Here is a 16189-nt window from a genome sequence, read left to right as displayed (position 1 = left end):
AATGACCACCAGTGAAAAAAGGAAAATATACATCATTTACCATGAAATGAAAGGCATCACAGCAACGACCTTACAAAAACACAAACTTAAAGTTTTAATAAACGAACTAAATGCATGACAACACAAGATATAAGCTACTTCCAAACTAGTAAACTACAAGAATATGAAAAATTGTTAAGGAGAGAGAGAAATGCACCATAAGTACATTCACATTATTCACTTACAAAAGACAAGTGCTTGAATAAAGAATCAAAATTCTGTTTTTGCTAGTACCCCTATCCAATATAATAAGAAAATATCAAGTCTGTGATTGGTATTACATTCTATCCTCGTACCATTGATAGTTCCCTTGATCTGGTCTCATGCCTTGTAACTTTACAAGGCTTGGAAAATGCTGAAATTTAGTATCTGTGTCAAATAGCTCTCTTTTTGGCCGTGGAAGTTCAATCTTGTTAATTCTCTTGGCTTTGACATCGTAAGAAAACGACATTCTCCTTCTAAAGTTAAACCACAGGACAGTAGATTGAAATATCGCTGGAGAAATTTGATCTCTTTCCTTTGAATAGGGTTCTGTGTTTAGAAATGTCAATGGAACAATCCTTTTCTGCTCACTCCATCTCAAGTCACCACCATCGTACTTTGTCATTTTTAAGAGGTGAAGGTCTAGCCCGATTATCTCAGCAATAGCTAAACAATCATCCCATTCAATAAAACAAGCTTTCAATAAATTGAAGTGGACATCTCTAGGCAAACCATTATTAACCAGATACATGTCATCCCATGCGTTAATAGATAGGACAGACAGAGCAATACCTTCATCAGTTAATAATACTCTAACTGAATGCAATTCTCCGCTGGTTCTCACATACATTAGCTTAATGACATCCGGAAAATGTAAAAAGCCTGTCTGTCTCCCGATGGATCTCCAATTGATATCTTTACCAACTTCAAAAGTTTCTAAAGCATGTTCTTCGACACCTTGATTGTTGACGCGTCTACATTCCAAGAGCAATTTGCACTCATGTGTTTTCCTATTGAAAGCAATTAACGGAAGCAATTGAATAGCGGGAGCATGATTATCAACATAAGGAGAACGTAGGATAGCATGATTTGGATCCGGCAAATCAAGTATTTGGCGGGTGGCAGGGTTGACTATAGAGTAGTTAACAGGATTTTGGTTGCTCATTTTCAACACCAATCCACAGAACGAGTCGATTATGTAAGAATTCTGGTTTACGGGTTGGAAATGTAGATAAGGGGCTCGGTCCAAATGGAGTACTGAAACAAAGTATTTATTTTCAATCAAAGACTTCCAAAACTTGTTGACGGTCTTGCATTTAAGCAGAGAACGCACAGGCAATCTACTCAATATATCACTCATCAATGCCTTGTTTTGTGCTAACATTTCTTTATTCGGGTTCTCCATCATTTTTTTTGAACTGATCAATTGATGAAGGATGATATCAGTGTACGTAGTAAGAAAACAAGAATACTTTCAGTTTATCATATATACAACTCCCTAAGAAGAGTATATACCAAGAAGAGAACTCGGTTGAACGATTATACACATACATAATTAAGGAATCGCGAACAGTTAATGGTGTAAAATAAATATCTTGATGGATATTTCAATTAAATCAGCTGTATGTACTTAATTTTCTTTCTTCTTTTTTTCTTCCGAATAAACGTAATGAATAGAAAAATAATACACTAATAAATTAAGTAAGATTAAAATTCATCAAGAAGCATATTAAACACAAGATTTTGAGTCAGCAAGAAACAAACTCAGAAGAAGAAGAAGAAAAAGAAGTTTGTTACCTTGAACCTTGGCTCTTTGATCAGTCTGTTTATGTTTACACCGGTATGGAATAATATGAATGAATGTCTTAAATACTTGTAAATTGAAGCCAAGCCCAATTTATTTATTTTTTGAAATAAAGCAATTTTGTATCTTTTTCCGCTATAACTCAAATATTATGTTTTCTTCTTACAATTTACATTGAGCACTATTTTCTACTGGGTTTTTCTTGAAAAGTTTACAATAATATATATTTTTTATATATTTAATTTATAATAATAATGTTATTATTATTTGACCTGCTATGTTAGTTTTTTTTTTGGAATGAAATTTCAACTTTTATTAGATAAACATATCAGTCACCAAAACAAGTAACAAAACAGTTGGAACAGAATCCAAACTGAAATTATAATCAGGAAAGGATACAGAGGCTCGAGCAAACTCATGAGCCACAATATTTGCTCGTCGAATAAAATAAATAGAAACATTTTTTTATATTAGTTAAATTTGACATTTTTAACGTTTTTTGGTTTTTTGTTTCTTATAAAGTAATTTTTTGATTATTAATAGTATTAATAAGAAACTAATTAGTTACTTTTATATAATTTTTTATTTTTATTTTTATATCATATAATTTAAGATATATTTTGGTTACTCTTTAAAAATTTATTTGTATACATCTTAGAAACTAATTAGTTATTTTTAAATTATAATTTGAAACATTATAATTTAAATACATTTAGGTAACTTTAAAAATTATTTTGAAAATTAATGCGTTGTCATCTAATATACCAAACTACCATTTTTATATACCGATTTTTTTATACTTTTTTATTATTTTGAAAGCTAATTAGTTATAGTATAATATAATATAATTCAACTAACAAAATTTTAAAATGAATATTAACTAAAATTTTTAAAAAATTATAAAATAGTAATTAATTACTGTAATTAAATATATTTTTTGTTTAGAAATAGTGAAAAATATATATGTTTCTCATATCTTGAAATATTCACATTGAAGAGTAGATCACAATGGACTTTGTTTAGGCTTATCCGAGTAATAACGTGATCAGAAATTATTTTTAAAGTTTAAGAGAAGAGAGAAAGAAAATGAGAGAAAGAGCGTTGGAAAAGAAAAAAAAGAAAGAAAAAGAGAGCCAGAGAAAAATACAGTAGTAATTGTTATATTATTTTATATAATATAATATTTAGATTAAATAATTAAGTTGTAAATAATTAAGTGTGACAAAGTATTAATTTTGTCAAATTGTAACATACATTATGGAGTTACAAAATGTATGTAGAATGATCACAAAATAGGAGTTGCAAATCCTTTAAATTGGTGATCACTTGAATATGTAACTCTCATCTCTTTTTCACTCTTAAATTAGTAAAAGATGTTACTAATTATTTATGAATGTGAATGAATGATAGCTATTAAAAATATAGTTGTTGGAGACTTGATTTATTCATTTATAAGGTGTATAAATGGTTCAAAATCAAGTGGGAATGATTTGGAACACTTTGGAAAAGAATTGGCCAAAGCTGAAAAAATGGTAACTAGTAACTAGTTACTGTTTTTTTCAGCATATTATTGCCCACGTTTTTGAAAGTTTGAGAGCCTTTGTAACAGCCCAAAACTCCTCCAAATCACCCAATTAATAACATAAATGCCCAATTTATGATTGGTAACATCCAAGGGCTTTATGGTGATCATTCATGTTCATATGAGAGTGAAAACTCTATAAATAAAGGCCATATTGTTCACTTGCATAAGAAGTGGTTGAAACCATTTGTTGTGGTTAGAACCTTGTGAGGATATGCTCATCCTTAGACACTAGGCTGAGCATATGAGGCTTGATAAATCCTTAAGAGCATTTCTAGAGTTTCCCTAAGTGTCCATATGAGGGAGGAAATGACTTTTAGGACAAAGGTCCTTGAGTCTTGGTCAAGCTTTTTGTGTGTTATCCTTCTTCTTTTCTAAATTTCTTGTAATCTTGATGAAATACTTTTATTTGTATTTTGAGTATTTTGATTGTAATCCTCCTATTCTCTCTTATAATGAGAATTTTTCCAACAATCTAAAAGTCATTTATGTGGCATATTCTTCTTTCTAAAAGACATGCCATGGAGGTCAAACAATCAAAGAAAATTATCCATGAGGGAGAGCATCAATCAAGATCATGAGAAGAAAAATAATGTGGTAAGAGATTCAAGCCATCCATGAGTAAGCATGGTGGATTTATTTTGTGATATCTTATTTATTTAATAGTAATATATATTAACATATTCATATGAAGAGATATGATATTTTGGTATAAAGTTTTTACATGTTAATATATATGATATGTGTATATTATATTATTATATATAGTGATATATAATATTATAATTGAGATTATAACATATTATTATATGTATATATGTGAGAGAGATATATATATCATATAATATGTGACATATGTGAGTTATATGTATATTATATGATGAGCATGAGATATAATTACATATATATATATATATTTGTGAGAATAAATATGTAGAAATAGTGATTTCTATATACATGCATACACATATTGTGTATATGCATATTAATGTATTTGTATGTTAATATATATGATATGTAACATATATATATTTAATTGTGGAATTAATATTGATATTTTGTATATGTTATTTATGATAGTATGGTAACATATATACAATATTAATTAATATAAAATTATTTGAGAGTTATAATTTTATGGGAGTTATATATTAATTTTGTGTATTAATATATGTATATAAATTATCATATTAATATATGTACTATATGGTATGATAATGGAGATGATGATAAGAAAAATATGTTCATTCTATCATTATTATTGTGAAACTATATTATGATTAAAGATAGTTACTTGGAAATGAAGTTCCGTTTTGGTGATAATCATCTCATTTTATGAGATAAGAAAAAGTGAACTATGTGAGTTACACTTTTTTGTGTTTGTTCATTTCATAGCAAGAGCATAGTGATCAAAGTGGATCTATATTGTGAAATGAGCTCATACAATTAGAAGGACAATTTTAGACTCAAAGAAAGTGGATCATTGTGGATTCAAATAATGAGATAAAAGATTATAAAATTGGAGAAGCAATTTTGAATCTTAAAAAGTAAAGTGGTGAAACAAAATTGATGAGAAGTAATTTTGTTAACTTTGGACTAATCTCAATGAGGAGATAACCATAAAATTGAAGAAGCAATTTTATCATTATGTGAATTTTGTGTTATCTATTAACAAATTTTAAGTATAATTTTGTTAATAAAGGACAAATAATGGATAAAATAATTCTATTAATTTGTAAGTGGTATTTGGAGAGATTATCATGTGATATCGAAAGGTTCATGATAATTTTGAGTGCACATTATTTTGAAAGATAATGTGTAGAGAACAAAATAAAATAAAGAGATTTATTTTAAAGTGATATGTGGTATTTTAACTTTATGGTTAAATGTGGGGGTGAGATTTGAGTTTAATCAAATTTATTGAGAAATTATTGATTATATATATGTGGTTTTGAATTTAATATTCTAAATTAATATTTTGCTATGTGCATATGTGAAATTTTGACATATTTAGTGTCAAAATTTGGTGGTAATAATTTCAAGAAGGAAATTAAATTTAAGATAGTGGGGGTGCATACTCCAATATAAGAAGTTTAGACATATTGAGTGTCTAAAACTAAAAATGTATATATTTGAGATATATGCTTGATGTCTTAAATATAGTATAACTTTGACATGTTTGATGTATAAAGTTAAGTGTGTAATTTAGACATGTTTGGTGTCTAAATTAATGTTTAATTTTGATATGCTTGATATCAAAATTATTGAGAATTTGAGTTGTGTGAAAATTAATCTTTTATGATTGAATTTTCAAAGCTTAAGTACTTAAAGAGAAAAGTGGTCACAAAGTGAACACTATATATTTGGCTAGCATGATTCGTTTGGAATCAAAAGTGTGAGGTTAACAAATCGCTTAATCTTCATACAAGATTAAAGCATGAATTTCGAGGGATGGGACCTAAACTCTCTTAGCGTTTTGCTCATTGATGGTAACCTATCTTAACACTAGTAAAAATCTAGTCTTAAGTTCAATAGGTAATAACAAGTCAATAGAGTGAATGTGGTACTTAATTGTCCCATCTATAGATCAGTACATGTGGTGAAAATTGAGGGTTAAAACTGAAAGATTTTTTAATGGAGCTTAAGCTTAAGAAAACTCACTTAAGCTTAAGAAAGTGTAAGTATTGTGAGACACTAAAACTCCACCTATATGGACTAGGGGTGGTGCCGCCTCTTATAAGAATTGGGAATTATTCTCTAGAAAGTCCATGAATTGGATTTGTGCACATGGCCATTAACGGTGCAAAAGCAATCCATAAGGTTCTTGAGTGAACATAGCAAATGTGTGTGTGTTATCATCGGTTTGTTATCAAGAAATAGTGGTTCAATGCTACGGCAACCAAAATTTCGATAAACTTTGTGGTAATTACACTAAGGTAAAATTCAAGTCGAAAGACATTTTACACTATGCACAAATGCAATGGTTTCTATTAGAGTGAAGTTATTTAATCAAGTGGGGGAATATTATATTACTCCATAATATAATGTTTGATTGATTAAATAAAATGTTGTGTTACAAAATTATTTGCTACAAATGAGATATTATTTAATCTAGTGGGGGAATGTTATATTATTTTATATAATATAATATTTAGATTAAATAATTAAGTTGTAAATAATTAAGTGTGACAAAGTATTAATTTTGTCAAATTGTAACATACATTATGGAGTTACAAAATGTATGTAGAATGATCACAAAATAGGAGTTGCAAATCCTTTAAATTGGTGATCACTTGAATATGTAACTCTCATCTCTTTTTCACTCTTAAATTAGTAAAAGATGTTACTAATTATTTATGAATGTGAATGAATGATAGCTATTAAAAATATAGTTGTTGGAGACTTGATTTATTCATTTATAAGGTGTATAAATGGTTCAAAATCAAGTGGGAATGATTTGGAACACTTTGGAAAAGAATTGGCCAAAGCTGAAAAAATGGTAACTAGTAACTAGTTACTGTTTTTTTCAGCATATTATTGCCCACGTTTTTGAAAGTTTGAGAGCCTTTGTAACAGCCCAAAACTCCTCCAAATCACCCAATTAATAACATAAATGCCCAATTTATGATTGGTAACATCCAAGGGCTTTATGGTGATCATTCATGTTCATATGAGAGTGAAAACTCTATAAATAAAGGCCATATTGTTCACTTGCATAAGAAGTGGTTGAAACCATTTGTTGTGGTTAGAACCTTGTGAGGATATGCTCATCCTTAGACACTAGGCTGAGCATATGAGGCTTGATAAATCCTTAAGAGCATTTCTAGAGTTTCCCTAAGTGTCCATATGAGGGAGGAAATGACTTTTAGGACAAAGGTCCTTGAGTCTTGGTCAAGCTTTTTGTGTGTTATCCTTCTTCTTTTCTAAATTTCTTGTAATCTTGATGAAATACTTTTATTTGTATTTTGAGTATTTTGATTGTAATCCTCCTATTCTCTCTTATAATGAGAATTTTTCCAACAGTAATATCCCCTAAGCGTGCATGACCAAAATGTTTCATCTTACATTATGCAGATATATATATATATTGAGTCATCCAAATAATTTGAAACAAAAGAAAGAAAGAAAAATAATAATACTAATAATAAAAAGTAAAGAAGTAGATAAAAAGTTAATTAAGCAGGGCCTCCGGGCTGGTGTCCTTGTCGATTTTTATGTTCTTCTCTATCTGCAGCTTTGGCTGAAATATAATATGCAATGATGAAGATCCCATGAATGAAACATAGAATCCCGCCTATGGATAGGAACCGATGATGTGCAATTCCACACGATTTTCTTGACCTTGAGTTTGCTAATGTCCCTACCATCAGCAACGAAAACCCAGCAGCTAATACAATCCTGTTTTCATTATATAAATGGTATAAATTCATGTATTATTCAGAATACAAAGTTTACACAAAAAAACTGAGAGAACAAAAGAAAACAGACATACGTACCAAGAAAGAATGAGAGAGCCAACAGCCAATTGTTTGTTTGCGTTTGCTTTCTCGTACTCTGCTCTGGACCAGATGCAAACACAACCACCAATCAAGTTAGCAATAACATGAGCCATCGTCAGAAGTACCACTGCAGCTATGCCTAGCTTGTAAGCTTCATAGCTCGGATCTCTACACTCAAAAACCCACAACCTCAAATGTTTCACCTGCAATTGATCAAATAATAAACAACAAATTAGGAGGGAATCCATTACTTGACAAAGTACGTACGTAGTTGTGTTCAAATAGTTCTAAGATGAGAGTACCTTGTTTTGAGCAACTTCAGCCTCAATCCCAAGTATCCCAGCAACGACATCCATGACCATGACCACTAGGCAGATAAGAGGGCCAAAATTTCTTGCCATTTTTACAATCTATACAGAGCTTTGGTAGCGTACAGTGTGGAGCACCAAATTAAATAAATATATAGGCATCTCTACTGTAGGCCTTGATTGAAAAAGTTATATGGGTTATATGGTATAGTGGAATAGGAATAAAGGGAAGGGAGGCCAGGTATTCAAAGAACTAAAGAAGAATAACATTTACATGGGAAGTGATCTTAATATTATAGCAAAAAGTTTATTTACGACAATAGTTTATCTTCGTTTCTTCCAATGCGCGTCTCTTTTTTAGATTCATTCATAAATTCTTTTCAAGGGGTACAAGGAAAGTAGAATATATTACCACCAAAGAAGGAAAAGGAATAAGTTACATGTGTTTTTTTAATAAAATAAATAGAGATAACATATTGGTGCATTTCAATCTATCCCCCTCTTTCTTTTTGCAAAATATTATATTCAACAGACCCTAATTTTTAATATTTTCAAAATAAGGAGTGTGATTCACAATATAAAAATACAATCAGGACTCTTATAAGATTAAATATCATTTTAGATCCTGTACTTTACAAAAGTTATAAATTAGACCTTTTGTTTTATTAAATGATAAAATAAATTCTTTATTTTTCAAAAATTGTACAAATATAAACTAATTTTTTGTCAATAATAATTTAATTTAGAGATGTTATGACAAAACTGGTTACATTTTCTGCATCTGTTCATATTAGAAATAATCTTAATTTAAAGTTTGTTATATTAAAAAAAAATTAAAATTGAGTTCAAGATTCTATTTTTACTATTTTGAAAAATATAGGGTCTATTTTATCATTTAATAAAATAGAAGGTCTAATTAATAACTTTTATAAAATATATGATCTAAAATAGTATTTAACCTAATCTAAAAATAAGAAGGGAAAAAGAATAAGTGTTTGTTTGTTTATTTTGTTAAGTTATCACTCTTTAATTGAGCTAGCCTTAATCACCTTTGAAGTCTTTTCTTTATTATCAATGCATTCCAAATACATATAAAATGTAGATAATTACTAAAACCAAGTAGAGTCAATAGCCATTTTGTATGAAATATGATGTAATATCAAATACTATATTTTAATTGGGTAATGATAGATGCACTCATTATACACAATTTAGATGTAATTGTTAAATTAGATCCCACTGTAATATTTGTTATTACTGTGTTACAAGATGAAGTGAAAAAAAAAAATACAGATAAAAGCACAAACAGAATACAACAGAAAATATAGATCCTATGTGGCTTTGCCTCTAGTGGATCAAGAACTAGCTGTTAGTTACAACCGAAGTTGTAACTAACTCCTAGTTCTGTGATCAACCCTAGAACTACAACTATAAAAGGAACAGAAGAGAAGAGATGAGATATACCAGATGCAAAAGCCCTAGGTTACCAGATCTGAGAGATTGTTCAGCTCCAGATGTTGTTTCAAGTCCATGCACAAGAAACAAAAGTGAGTTAGTGAGAGAAATCAAAAAGAAAAAAAGAGAAATAAACACAGAAAACAAAAAGAGAGAAAAACCTAGAAATACCAGTCGATCTGTGACTTGGATTTCTTACCTGTTGTAACTTACATTCATCATAGTGCAAGATCTGAGGTCGATCTTCAAGGCGAGCTCATCAGAGGATGTACCCCTAATTTTTAGGGCGAACCTCTATATTTCTGGTGTTTGATTTCTTACTCTAAACTTTTGTGTTTTGGCTAATATTTGTGTATGTGTGTGTGTGTTGTTTCTGGGGTGATTTTCTGGGTTAGATCGATCAAGAGATCGAGGGAGATCTCTGGTTCTAGGGTTTGAGAACCAGAGAGAAGGCAGAGAGAAAGAGAGAGAGTTTGAAACTCTCGAAGGTTCGAGGAGAGAAATGAGCTAGGGTTTGCTCTGAACTCTCTTGGTTTTATTCGAGGAAGAACGACAGATCGTTTTGATCAAACGATCTGTCGTGCAGGTAAGGAACGACAAGTTCCTTTGTCGTTCAAGAGGAACGACCAAGATTGCCAGTGTCGTTCAAATTGGTTTTGACTTGAATTTTCTAGGACAATTTTGTCCTTGTTATTTTAACTGCAAAATTGAGTTGGTGTAGGTTAAACTTGGAATTTCACCAAGCAAAATTCCTACAGTGGTATCAGAGCTTTGGTTCAAGCTTAAATCAACTCAAGAAAGAATCAAGAAAGTGACAAAGACTGGGAGAAGAAGAAGAAACACAACAAGAAGTTGTGGACAGTGGAAAACCTGTGGAAATTCCACAAACTGATAATAAATCAATCTTTCTAAACTCAACTCAATTTAATTTTGATTTTTCTAACATGAGCAATATCAAGGTTGACATTGATCGTTTTGATGGATCTGGTGATTACAGGATCTGGAGAAGAAAGATCAGATCTCTGCTGGCTCAACAGAAACTACTTAGGGTTCTTGAAGACCCTATTGAATGGCCAGACAACACTTCAAAGATTCAACAAGAAGAGCTGTTGGAAACAGCTACTGGAATCATAATTTTCAATCTTTCTGATGCCATTATCAGATTGGTTGATAAAGAAGAAACACCAGCTAAAATCTGGAAGAAACTTGAAGAACAGTTTCAACAGAAGTCCCTAACTAACAAGATCTACCTAAAGGAAAGAATCTTTGGGTTTAAGATGAGTCACACTAAAACCCTAGATCAGAATCTTGATGAGTTTCTCAGAATGCACATTGAATTGGCAAATTCAGGAGAGAATGAAGCTCTAAGTGATGAAAATCAGGCAATAATCATTTTGAATTCATTGCCTGATTCATACAGAGAGGTAAAGACAGCAATCAAATATGGAAGAACTTCAATCACACTTGATGAAGTCATTTCAGCCCTAAAATCTAAAGACTTAGAGATGAAGAGTGAAAAATCCAATTCTGGACATGGTGAAATGAACCTAAGTAGGGGAAGGCCATCTCACAAGAAACCCTACCAGAACAGGGGTAGAAGTAATAGTGCACATCATCATAGAAACTCAAACAGAGGGAAGAGTAGATCACCATCAAGAGATTCTGGTGATTCTACAGGGTGTTTCTATTGTGGAAAACCTGGACACTACAAGAAAGACTGCTATTTCTACAACAACAAATACAAGAACAAGAAAGGAAGTAGATTTTCAGAAAGATCAGATCAAAACAAACAACAAAATGACAAGCAACAAGAAGCAAACTATTCAGATGGCTATGATAGTGGTGAAGTCTATGTTGCATCTACATCTTTCAAAGATGACTGGATTTTGGATTCTGGGTGTACTTTTCACATGACAAATTCTAGGGAAATCCTAACTGATTACAGAAATTCTAATGGTGGCAAAGTAATTCTGGGAAATAACGGCTTAACTTTGCAATATAGAAGGTTCAGGTAATGTAAGTTTTAAAATGTTTGATGGAATTGTTAGAACCCTAACTGGTGTAAGGTATGTTCCTAATCTTGCTAGAAATTTAATTTCTATAAGTGTTCTAGATGACATGGGTATTGTTAGCAAAATTGAAGCAGGTTCAATGAAGCTAAGTAAGGGTGCTATGACAATAATCAAAGGCCACAAACATGAAGGGTTATACTACTTAGATGGAGAACCAGTGACTCACTGCAACAATGCAGTCACTAGCAATCCAGAAGACCTAAAAGCTGTTCTATGGCACAGAAGGCTGGGGCATATCAGTGAGAAAGGCTTACAGATCATGAGTGATCAAAGGCTACTGGGTAAGGACAGAGTAAGCAAAGTTGACTTCTGTGAATCTTGTGTTTTAGGTAAACATCATAGACTAAAATTTAAAACAGGTATTCACAAAACTAAGCACATATTGGAGTATGTTCACTCTGATCTTTGGGGACCAGAGAAAACTCCAACACATGGTGGAAATGTGTATTTTATGTCTATTGTTGATGACCATTCTAGAAAAGTTTGGGTATTTTTACTTAAACATAAAAATGAGGCTTTATCTAAATTCATACAATGGAAAACCCTAATGGAAAATTTAACTAATCAAAGGGTTAAAACCCTAAGGACTGACAATGGCTTAGAGTTTTGCAGTGATGAATTTAACAGGTATTGTGGCTCTGTTGGAATTCAAAGGCACAGAACTGTGAGAATTACTCCTCAACAGAATGGGGTAGCTGAGAGGATGAATAGGACCTTGATGAACAAGGTCAGATGCCTATTATTGCAATCTGGGCTTACTAAAGGGTTTTGGGGAGAAGCTGTGTTAACAACAGCCTACCTGGTGAACAGAAGTCCATCCAGTGCCATTGATTTCAAGACACCAGAGGAGATCTGGTCAGGTAAGCCTCCTGATCTCTCAAACTTAAGAGTATTTGGATGTGCAGCCTATGCACATCAGAGTGTTGGTAAGTTAGAACCTAGAGCTCTCAAATGTGTGTTTCTAGGATATCCTGAAGGTACTAAAGGCTACAGATTATGGGTAAGAGAGAAACAAGGGTTTAAAGCTATAAACAGTAGGGATGTTGTTTTTAAGGAAGATTTATTTCCTTGTATTACTAATAATAATGCAATATCTAGTCCTACTTTAGACACTAACCCTGCAGGCACATCTGTGGACATGCAAACAAGGAACACTCAACCTAATACTGTTCAGGTGGAACCAGAACAGGTGGAAAATACTCAGGGAGATGAAAACTTGGAAGGAAATGACCAAGTTCAGGATGACAACATTCAGGTGGAACCTATTACTGAAGAAGGACAAGAAAATGAGGCAATACAAGATTACCAACTGACCAGAGACAGAACTAGAAGGGTTCCTAGACCTACACAGAGATTCAGCTTCACAGCTTGGGAAGAAGTGCTAGCCTATGCATTTTTCTGTGCTATGGGAGTGGAAATGACAGAACCTAAGTCCTATGAAGAAGCTATGACTGATAAAGATGCCAAGAAATGGTCCAAGGCAATGGACACAGAGATGGAATCTCTGAGAAAGAACAGAACCTGGATACTAGTGAAGAAACCTAAAGGAAAGAGCATAGTTTCATGCAAGTGGCTTTTCAAACACAAAGAAGGACTTACTGAGACAGATCCTAAGAAGTTTAAGGCAAGACTAGTGGCTAAAGGATTTACACAGAAAGAAGGAATTGATTTTAATGAGATATTCTCACCTGTGGCTAAGTATAAAACCATCAGAATTATACTTACCATAGCTACTCAATTTGACCTAGAAGTTGATCAAATGGATGTAACTACTGCATTTCTACATGGGGAACTTGAGGAAGAAATCTACATGCAACAACCTAAAGGATATGAGGAAAAAGGCAAAGAAGACTTGGTTTGCAAACTGATTAAGTCCCTGTATGGACTTAAACAGTCACCAAGGCAATGGAACAAAAGGTTTGATGAGTTCATGATCAAGAAGGGGTTCTCTAGGAGCTATTATGACACCTGTCTATACTACAAAGGCACTAAGATTGATGAAGTCATCTACTTACTGCTGTATGTAGATGACATGCTCATTGTGAGCAAGGAAAGGACCAGGATTGACCTAATGAAAGGTTGGCTAAGGGAAGAATTTGAGATGAAGGACTTAGGCAAGGCTGCTAAGATCCTAGGCATTAACATCTCTAGGGACAGGGAGCATGGGACACTAAGGCTACATCAGAAAAACTACATTAAGAAAGTCTTAGAGAATTTCTCTATGACTAATGCAAAGCAAACTAAGCAACCTATGACTAATCAGTACTATCTAAGCAAAGACCAATGCCCTAAAACTACAGCTGAGAAAGAATCTATGAGTGAAGTGCCTTATTCTAGTGCAGTGGGATCTGTGATGTACCTAATGGTCAGTACCAGACCTGATTTAGCCTATGCCATTAGTGTACTAAGCAAGTACATGGCTAACCCAGGTAAACAACACTGGGAGGCTATGAAATGGTTACTAAGATACTTATTGGGATCTACAGAAGTGGGGTTAAACTACAAGAGAAGGGACAACAGCAGAATGATCACTGGGTACAGTGATGCAGACTATGCAGGTGACAGAGATAGTAGAAAATCTACCTCTGCCTATTTCTTTACACTATGGGGTAATTGTATCAGCTGGAAAGTACAACTGCAGCCTGTTGTAGCTTTATCTACAACAGAATCTGAGTATGTAGCTGTTACAGAGGCTATTAAAGAAGCCATTTGGCTTAAAGGACTACTAGATGAACTTAAACTCCTAGATGAAGAACCTACAATCTATTCAGACAGCCAGAGTTGTATCCACTTGTGTAAGAATCCTGTCTTTCACGACAGAACCAAACATGTGGAAATTAAGTATCACTTTATACGAGATAAAGTGACACAGAAGGTTGTACAGATAGAGAAAGTTCCCACTGAAGAGAATCCTTCTGATATCGGTACTAAGGTGCTACCCTTAACCAAGTTCAAGCACTGCTTGGACTTGTTAGGGGTTGGTAGTGGTGGATGACCACTACCACTATGAGCTAAGACCCTTGAAGACGAAGCACAATGATAATAAACATTACAGATGAGATCTAAGGTGGAAATTGTTAAATTAGATCCCACTGTAATATTTATTATTACTGTGTTACAAGATGAAAAAGAAAAAAAAATACAGATAAATGCACAAACAGAATACAACAGAAAATATAGATCCTATGTGGCTTTGCCTCTAGTGGATCAAGAACTAGCTGTTAGTTACAACCGAAGTTGTAACTAACTCCTAGTTCTGTGATCAACCCTAGAACTACAACTATAAAAGGAACAGAAGAGAAGAGATGAGATATACCAGAAGCTAAAAGCCCTAGGTTACCAGATCTGAGAGATTGTTCAGCTCCAGATGTTGTTTCAAGTCCATGCACAAGAAACAGAAGTGAGTTAGTGAGAGAAATCAGAAAGAAAAAGAGAAATAAACACAGAAAACAAAAAGAGAGAAAAACCTAGAAATACCAGTCGATCTGTGACTTGGATTTCTTACCTGTTGTAACATTCATTCATCATAGTGCAAGATCTGGGGTCGATCTTCAAGGCGAGCTCATCAGAGGATGTACCCCTAATTTTTAGGGCGAACCTCTATATTTCTGGTGTTTGATTTCTTACTCTAAACTTTTGTGTTTTGGCTAATATTTGTGTATGTGTGTGTGTGTTGTTTCTGGGGTGATTTTCTGGGTTAGATCGATCAAGAGATCGAGGGAGATCTCTGGTTCTAGGGTTTGAGAACCAGAGAGAAGGCAGAGAGAAAGAGAGAGAGTTTGAAACTCTCGAAGGTTCGAGGAGAGAAATGAGCTAGGGTTTGCTCTGAACTCTCTTGGTTTTATTCGAGGAAGAACGACAGATCGTTTTGATCAAACGATCTGTCGTGCAGGTAAGGAACGACAAGTTCCTTTGTCGTTCAACAAGAACGACCAAGATTGCCAGTGTCGTTCAAATTGGTTTTAACTTGAAATTTTCTAGGACAATTTTGTCCTTGTTATTTTAACTGTAAAATTGAGTTGGTGTAGGTTAAACTTGGAATTTCACCAAGCAAAATTCCTACAGTAATAATGTTGTATCTTGTATGCATCTATAATCTATTATTACTCATTTTAATTAAAAATATATTTAAAAAAATAGAAAATATGTAATAAACCCAATTACATAATTATAGTGGTATTGGTGCTTCTTACAAAAATATCCAATACAAAAAAAACGTCTAAACAACATAAAAAATAAAATATGATGGGCTCCATCCTATGTAAGAGTTTACGCTTACAGTAGTGCTTGGTGTAACCGTGTAAGTATGGGCTTGTTGGCCAGTCCTCATAGTTTTCAATCTAAAAACCAAATCATAAACTTTTTTTGTTTGATCAAACCAACCAAATCATAAACTTAAAATTAAAACAATAAATAATAATAATAATAATAATAATAATAATAATAAT

The 16189-nt window shown here is 32.6% G+C and overlaps 2 protein-coding genes across 2 annotated transcripts; both read right to left on the bottom strand.

The window, feature by feature from the left end:
• Positions 1-132: 132 nt before the first annotated feature.
• Positions 133-2020, bottom strand: LOC133037684 (uncharacterized). Its single transcript, XM_061115064.1, has 2 exons — positions 1819-2020; positions 133-1439 (listed from the first exon to the last, which is right to left on the bottom strand). The coding sequence occupies exon 2, from the start codon at positions 1427-1429 to the stop codon at positions 317-319; it is 1113 nt and encodes a 370-aa protein (XP_060971047.1). The 5' UTR covers positions 1430-1439; positions 1819-2020; the 3' UTR covers positions 133-316.
• Positions 2021-7418: 5398 nt separating this feature from the next.
• LOC115706376 (protein DESIGUAL 2) lies at positions 7419-8552 on the bottom strand. Its single transcript, XM_030634008.2, has 3 exons — positions 8209-8552; positions 7904-8109; positions 7419-7805 (listed from the first exon to the last, which is right to left on the bottom strand). The coding sequence occupies exons 1-3, from the start codon at positions 8305-8307 to the stop codon at positions 7583-7585; spliced, it is 528 nt and encodes a 175-aa protein (XP_030489868.2). The 5' UTR covers positions 8308-8552; the 3' UTR covers positions 7419-7582.
• Between the last annotated feature and the right edge of the window lie 7637 nt (positions 8553-16189).

The sequence above is a fragment of the Cannabis sativa genome, chromosome 1, assembly GCF_029168945.1.
Source record: "Cannabis sativa cultivar Pink pepper isolate KNU-18-1 chromosome 1, ASM2916894v1, whole genome shotgun sequence".
Classification (NCBI taxonomy): Eukaryota; Viridiplantae; Streptophyta; class Magnoliopsida; order Rosales; family Cannabaceae; genus Cannabis; species Cannabis sativa.
The sequence above is the reverse complement of the archived record's forward strand: the minus strand, read 5'-3'. Positions and strand labels throughout refer to the sequence as shown.